Source organism: Setaria italica, chromosome VII, assembly GCF_000263155.2.
Source record: "Setaria italica strain Yugu1 chromosome VII, Setaria_italica_v2.0, whole genome shotgun sequence".
Lineage (NCBI taxonomy): Eukaryota > Viridiplantae > Streptophyta > Magnoliopsida > Poales > Poaceae > Setaria > Setaria italica.
Window position 1 is genome coordinate 1,959,140 of NC_028456.1, and position 7,668 is coordinate 1,966,807.

Sequence of the window (7,668 nt, forward strand, 5' to 3'; positions counted from 1 at the left end):
TCGTATATCTCGATGTGCATTTATGCCCTGTGACTGTGATAGGCTTCTGATGTATATAGGTGCAATGCAATCCTGTTCTTGTTGCACTTGCAGTAAAGCAAGACTCTTTTGTATTGCTCAGAGAGGCGATGATGAGCTCGAGCCCGTCACGCTGCCAACGTGCCCGGCCCGGTAGGCTCGATGGAGGACGGACCAGGTGAAACAACGGCCCTTTGTGCATGTAACACGCGCATGCATATTAAACTCGTATTTCTATACGTAAACTCGTATTCCTATACGTACAAAATTCGTACCAAAACAATCACAAATCTTGCAACCTAGACGGTAAAACACGACATCTCTTGGGCTCCAAACTCTTTCTATATCGCAACTTAAAATACTCTCTCGTAGTCTTTGGGGGGAAAAAAAACTCTCCTGGTCCGTCCTAGTTAAAAAAAACTTCAACACAGGCTACCTAATTAATAAAGCGAAGCCCGCGGTTGCACCGCAGCTGAGCGCTCTCAACAACGCGGGATGCCGACCGCCTCGGCAAGCCGACGACGCCGACACCGAATGCTCCTTCTGTCGCATGCTATTCACCGCCGATCGTCTGCGTCCTCAACGGCAACGGCAAGCGATTGGAGGTGCTGGGGAGCGACGGCGTGGCGGAGCTGGTCAGGGAGACCGTGGCCGAAGAGCTCCAATCGCTGGAGCTACCGGCCGGTGCATCTGCCCGCTGAGGCTGCTGACGGCGGCATTCGAGTGATAGTGGATGAAGCCAAAACAAGACGCATCGTGCTTCTGCAGGGCCGTGAAACCATGGGATCCCAAAGCGCCAGCTGATGACCTGAATCGTGGCGAATACAAAGCAGCAAAGAAACGATGGAAAAAGAATACGTAGCTGAAAACTGGTGCACGCATCAAAAGTAATCCGTATGGATAGAAAAAGAACACAAACTGGAGTTGTCCGAAACAAAGAACAATTGTATAGTTTCCCTTTTTAACCCGACGAGAAAGTAAAACATGACCAGTGACCACAAAACTTTAACCTGGTGCGCTAACACTCTTCCAGAGTTGTGATAAAAGCCCAATATTACAGTCCATCACCATTGCCTCGTTACACAACTAATCCGATTATTCGCCAAAATCCAGATAGTAGAACGGTACTCTCCGGAAACATTTTATTCAAGCGCTTTACCATAAATAAATCGGGAACTTCAACCAGCACAAGTGAAACACCAAGACACGTTTGGGAGCAGCAAGAGCACAGCAGAATCAAAAAAACTCAAACCGCAGTCTTGATAAAGGAGCTAGAATCTGGTAGCAACATATCCCGGAAACCTCAAAATGGTCCAGAGCGCTATGAAAAGGCGCAAGCAAGCTATAGCACACCAGGGTGAACTGCCGATTCTTTCTGTGTTTTGCACCTGAAACACAAATGCACCCTTCCCAGTCAGAACTCAGAATCAGTAAGGAATTTGCTTTGTTTGGAAAATAAATAGCAAAAAGAAAGGAGAACGGTATTAGAGGCATATTCAAACATTAGTATAATAGCAATGAGTTAATGGTAGTGAAACGCCAACATTAGTATAATAGCAATGAGTTAATGGTAGTGAAACGCCAAATGGTGAATTATAACTAGGGACAAGCTCACATCTAGATTTCATATTAAGGAAACCTACATGTGGCTCTGGAAGGTATGGATCCAGCTGACCAGATATAATAGGTGTATCAATACCAATGCCATGCAGAACAAATGTTTGCTCAATCTAAACTACAACTTTTTAAAATTTCAATCAGTATGTTAACGCAAAATAAAAAAATTTGTTTAGTGCTTCATCATCAAATAGCACGAAAAACCAAGGAACAAATTGCAATCATGTGAATTATTTACAGAAAATATTAAATGCAAACCTTAAGTCATAAACAGAAGCTTGGTTTTGCAGTTTTATATTATCTTGTCAAAGTTAAGATTGTGGTAGACATTCACACGATTATTTTTTTTAAAATGATAGAAACATTATCTTTTATAAGCTCCAAAAACAAAGAGAGCTTTGCTAATAAGAAAACCTCAGCAGCTACATAGGAGCACAAAGGCAAAATACTAAAAAATCATGTGACACTTAGGGCGTGCTTGGTTTCTTTGCCAGGGACTGTTTTGCTTTGCCCAGCAAGGATAGGCGTTTGGTAGAGCAGCAAAAACTTGCTTTGCCCGGCAAGATCCCTCCGTCCGGCAAGGAAATCCTTGCTCACCCAGGCGAGCCAAATTGGCTCTCCTGTGCGAGCAAGGTTTGTCACCCGTGCCGTTTCTCTCGCGAGGATCACTGCCCGCTGCCGGTCGACGAGCCCACGCGCGGACAGATCGACAAGCCCCCAGCCAAATCGACGCGCAACCCTGCCAAAACTAGCTTCAAAGGTCTAAAATCAACAACAGCCCTGCTGAATCGAGCGAGCTCCAATTTGATGCATGGCCTGACGGATTGAGGTCAATGAGCCCCCAAATCGACATGAAGCTGTGCAGCCCTAGCGCGAAATCGATGCGCAAACCATCCAGATCGAGCATCAAATTAAATCAACGCGCAGAGCATCCGGATTGAGCACCAAATCGCTGCAGGCTCGCCCTCTGGATTGCTCCATCTTCTTTGCATCTCGATCTCTCTGAGTCTCTGTTTTTCTCTCTGAAATAGGGGTCCCACCAAATTGCAAGGCAAAGAAACCAAACGCTAATCTTTCTTGCTTTGCTTTGACGGTCCAGGCTGGGCAAAGCTAGCTAGGCAAGGCAATCCCAGCAAGGGTTCCAAGCATGCCCTTAGTAACCTCTCTGGTATGGTAGTGCCGTAGTGGTAGCTTCAGTATACATCACTATGGACCTCAAAAGTCACGAGCATGCACCATGTACGAGATTGAAAAGCAACACAGCTTGACAACGGGTAGCAAGGTGCTAATCAGCGTGCTTGACTAAGGAAACATGAGCATCCAGTGAGACTTTTCTTTTCAGTTATTAAATGTTGAGTTAGTAAAAATGACGCAGTGTGCTGCTGCACTCCATGTCTTAAGAGCACTCACGACTTCTTCAATCATACTCATGCACCCATTTAGGCAGCAGTATGTATAACAGAAATGTGAATTTGGAATGCTGGTCACATAAGTTTTAAGAGCACTCACGACTTCTTCAATCATACTCATGCACCCATTTAGGCAGCAGGATGTATAACAGAAATGTGAATTTGGAATGCTGGTCACATAAGTTTGATTCAAAAGCTACCACGCTTGTTGAATAGAGCAAAAGATGAGGGCTTGATCAATGAAGGTGAACAAAAAGAGGCCTCAAAACAATACCTGTTGCAAAACGCACGAGATGCATAATTGTGATTGTTGCAGTTGCTGCACATCCAGTCTCCGTCGCGCCATTTTGCCCTAGCAAGGTGTCAGAGCATATGTGCTACAGTTAGCTACACCCAGGTTTTGTCTGATAAAAGTAAATTATTTATGCAAGTCTTGCACATTGCCAGCAAAACATATTTGCACAAAGCAGAGATTTTCATGAAGCATCCATTCAACAATGCCTGAACCTTGACTGCGAGTAATGGACCTTAAGATTCAAATAATGTGCTAATCATAAATGGACATGCCAATCAATACATGAACATGGAAAAATAATGGCGCGCACAGTTTGGTTTACCACCCCACAAAATTTCATATCCAATCCCATTCCTCACTGTCCCTTGCTTTCTTACACCAGATTTTTTAGGTACAATTTTCTTTAACCTAACCATGGACTCATAGCTTCCATTTCCTTTATCTGCAGCAATTATACACATTCAAAAGAAGTTCAACTCTTCTAAGACAATTCCACTTGGCTATTTTTTATGACGTATAAAGCTTCAGTTGTTCTGAAGATGTTAGTATCATATTCCTATGATCCTATCTTATCACTATCTTGGATATAATAAATTTGTAAGAACCTCTAAAGCAATGAAATGATGAACATCAAACACGATTTTTTGGTATCACTTGACTGTTGGCCCTTAAATCCTAACATTTGACGCTAATTTGGTAAAGTTTACAAAGATTATAATTCGTAAAATGCATTTAATTTGTAACATAAGTATCTTTGATTTAGGATGAAGCTGTACCCTTTTCCCATAAGACCAGACATTGCCTGCCCAGATGGTAATGCTATTGAGCTCCCATTGTCAAACTTGGAAAAAGCTGCCTGGCCATTGCTGCTTCCAGCTCCTTGCTCAATACCCAAAAACAAATTATTAGTGCCTGCTGTCTGCAATCAAATGAATTAAGAAAATCAATACCATGCAGCATTTAGGCAATAAGTCACAACAGTTAAAGCAGGCCACAAATACATACCGAGAGCGGATAATTGTCATTTCCTGGATTTAGCCTTTTATTATCCCAGTCATTGGCAAGTTCCTCTGATGCCAATCGCTTAGTTCCTAACGCTGAAACAAGCAGAGATTGAGAACCAAGATGACATAATCTATTGATATCAAATATAAAATTAACGATAGTAGCAATTGTGATGCTACATGAAGGCATTGAGCACAAGCACAACAAAGAATAACAAACAGCAAGTAGGCCTTGACTGAAGCATGGATCTAAATCTATAGTCAACTTATGCTGATCACAAAAAAAAAAGTTGGTTTCAATTGCAATAAGCATGCACCTACAATTTGTATTGACAATTAGATTGATTAAAACATTCCTGAAAGACAAAAAAAAATCAAAGAATGCACCCTACTGGAATGGCGAATATGCAATAGTTACTCCGACGGAGGAGTTGGTATTTTGCATGGGTCAAGAAAAACAACAAAGTGGGAACTGAGAAAAAGATTGTCTTACTGGAAGAGGCATCTGACGTAGTTTTCATTGTTGTGGAGGGAATGCCTGATGGTACAGGTGCACCACACTCTTTGCACTGGGAAAGAGAGATTAAGGGCATAAAATAACACATTGAAGTTCAGAGGTCATGACCAAAACAAAAGAACATTGACAATACCTAAGGCTAACTATGATATCGAAAGAATCAGATTAGCATATATGTACCTGAGTACGAGATGAATAGTTATGGAATCCACAGCTACAGAGCCAGTCTCCATTGCGCCAGTCCTTTGGAACACCTGGAAACTGATTTGTGGTGTTGTTGCCAAATGGCCAACCAGAAGACTGCATCCCATATCTACCAGCCAACCCATAGGACCAGTTTGCATTTGCAAGTAGTTGCTGCTGCAAAGGTGAATTGGCAGCCATCCCAAAGTTCATCTTATAGGCAGAAGCAGCAAGGCTTTGTAGTCTTGCGATATAAGTTGCATAAGCTGGCATTGCCATCCCTGCCATTTGCAATGCTGGCATTGCTGCTTCCTCCTTGGGCAGGCCACACTTTTTGCAGTTCTTTCTGGATGCATAATTATTGTTACTGCAACCTATTCATCCATTTGCCGCATAAACCAACCAGCACAGTAGGCAGAAGAAGAATGCACCGAAGCACACGCACACCCACCACCACCACCACCACGACCAGCCATCCCGCACAAACCCATAGAAAGGAATAGACACACGCACACTAGTCATTACTCAGCACACTTATTGGTAATTTTCTGATCTTGTCTACATATAGAAGCATTCAATGAACAAAATAAACAGCAGGAGGCATTAAAATTTTCTAATAAGTAGCAGTAACAATTCACGCACAAACAAAAATCATCCAAGAGACACTTCCAGAAGTTGTTGTGCCAATTTTTTTTATTTTTTAGATCAAAGAGCATGACTGGCCTGGCTCTTATAGAAAGCTTAACGAGTGCCAGTCAAATAATTTTCAGACTACCCTTTTAAGTTTAAACAAAGCCTCTATTTCCTCTACACCCTTTTTCATTTCATACTCATAAAGTAGGAGTAACTAACTTGCCTCATTAACATATCCCCCCACGTGGCTAGACATCCAGAAAATCTAGACAGGAAGGCTCCAACTATTGCCAGGGCCATATCAGCATACTAGGTTTAATCCAGTAACAAAGTCAATAAAAAAAACCCACAAGTGATGATGATGACGAAGAAGAAATGCTTGGTTGCATAAACTTTCGACACAGTTAATGGGGAACGGATCATGTTTCATCTACTTCAGTTAATTCACATCACCCCTCCACCCTCACCCCCAGGGGAGGGGAAGAAGAATGTTAATTACATCTCAACATCACGTCCTAGCCTGTCTTTGTTCCATTTCGTTATTTTTGCTTTCCTTTTCCAGCTGGATATACAAGGCAAAAAAAAAACTGGAGACACTAAACATGTGTTGAAGGAAAAATCTACATCTGCATCTACATCTAGGGCCGGCGCAGGAACATAAGCAGCAGAATAAACAAGCTATACAGGCTGGGGAATAACGGAGCGGGGCGTGGCGAGAGAGCTGTATACCGGTGCAGATCCAGTCCCCGGCGCGGGGGAGCCACTTGGAGTCGCGCGGTGTGTTGGGGTCGACGAGGAGGCGCGGCTGCTTGCAGCGGTTGCAGAGGGAGCGGAAGGCGTAGTTGCGGTTGCCGCAGCCGCCGCAGTCCCAGTCGCCCTCCCGACCGCCTCCGCCGCCACCGGACCCCGACCCGCCCGACGACGAGCCCGCGCCTGCGCCGCCGCCTCCGGCCATCGGGAGGTTACAAGGGGTGGGGGGTGGAGGTGGAAATGGAGGAGGAGGTGGGGGATTTGGTTTGGTTTGGTTTGTTGGGGGCGTGGGATTTGGGGGAGAAGAGAAAAGAGGAGAAGGCCAGGGAATGAGGGAAGCCAACGAGGATCAGAGGGGAGCGACGGGTATATTCGGCTCCGACCGCCAGGGACATGCGTGTGGGTTTAAATCCTTTCTTTTTTTATTTTTTCCTTTTTTACGAGGTGCCTCTCTATTTACTTTCTACTTTTTTATCTTCATTTTTTTAGACCTCAGCGAATCAAAATGTAATAAATCTAACATGATAATAATTAAGTTACAGTATAGAAACATATAATTAATACAACCGGTAATAATAAGAAATTTAGAGTATTGGAATGGTTTTTCTTATAGTTCAAGGTTATTTATATGTGCATTTTTGTCATTAAATGTTGATCCCTCCGTTCCAAATTATAAGTCATTCTAACTTTCTTGGAAAGTTAAATTATTTTATATTTGAGAGGATCACAAAAATTTATGACACCGAATAGATATATTATGAAAATATATTTAACGAAGAAACTAATGGAACTTATTTGATATCATGAACATTAGTACTTTATTGTATAAATTTGGTCAAACTTGAGATACTTTAACTCTCCAAGAAAGTTGGAATAACTTATAATTTGGAACAGAGGGAGTACCATGTTTTGGCCTGAGGAAAGTAATTTGGTCTTATCATAGTTTGTAGTCCAAAACAGTGTATCTAGATACTACTCCCTCCATTTCAAATTTTAATTCATTCTAACTTTTTTGGAGAGTCAAACAATTTTATGTTCGACCAAAATTATAGAAAGGATTACACAGGTTTATGGCACTAACTAGATATACTATGAAAATATATTTAATGAAGAAACTAATGGTACTTATTTAGTTTCATGAATGTTAGTACTTTATTGTATAAATTTGGTCAAACTTGAGATGTTTTGACTCCCCAAGAAAGTTAGAATAACTATAATTTGGAACGAAGGGAGCTCATTTAC

At 42.3% G+C, this 7,668-nt stretch overlaps 1 protein-coding gene across 1 annotated transcript; it reads right to left on the bottom strand.

The window, feature by feature from the left end:
• Nucleotides 1-892: 892 nt before the first annotated feature.
• LOC101785033 (uncharacterized RNA-binding protein C17H9.04c) lies at nt 893-6,774 on the bottom strand. Its single transcript, XM_004974945.4, has 7 exons — nt 6,406-6,774; nt 5,041-5,417; nt 4,837-4,912; nt 4,345-4,436; nt 4,116-4,258; nt 3,319-3,396; nt 893-1,406 (listed from the first exon to the last, which is right to left on the bottom strand). The coding sequence occupies exons 1-7, from the start codon at nt 6,629-6,631 to the stop codon at nt 1,361-1,363; spliced, it is 1,038 nt and encodes a 345-aa protein (XP_004975002.1). The 5' UTR covers nt 6,632-6,774; the 3' UTR covers nt 893-1,360.
• Between the last annotated feature and the right edge of the window lie 894 nt (nt 6,775-7,668).

Excerpts from the sequence above, each read along its gene's own strand:
- LOC101785033 (XM_004974945.4), bottom strand. The coding sequence starts at position 6,631 with ATGGCCGGAGGCGGCGGCGCAGGCGCGGGCTCGTCGTCGGGCGGGTCG. Across the intron at positions 4,913-5,040 it reads ACTATTCATCTCGTACTCAG|TGCAAAGAGTGTGGTGCACC; the intron begins GTACATATATGC and ends TCTCTTTCCCAG. Across the intron at positions 1,407-3,318 it reads TCTCGTGCGTTTTGCAACAG|GTGCAAAACACAGAAAGAAT; the intron begins GTATTGTTTTGA and ends TTTGTGTTTCAG.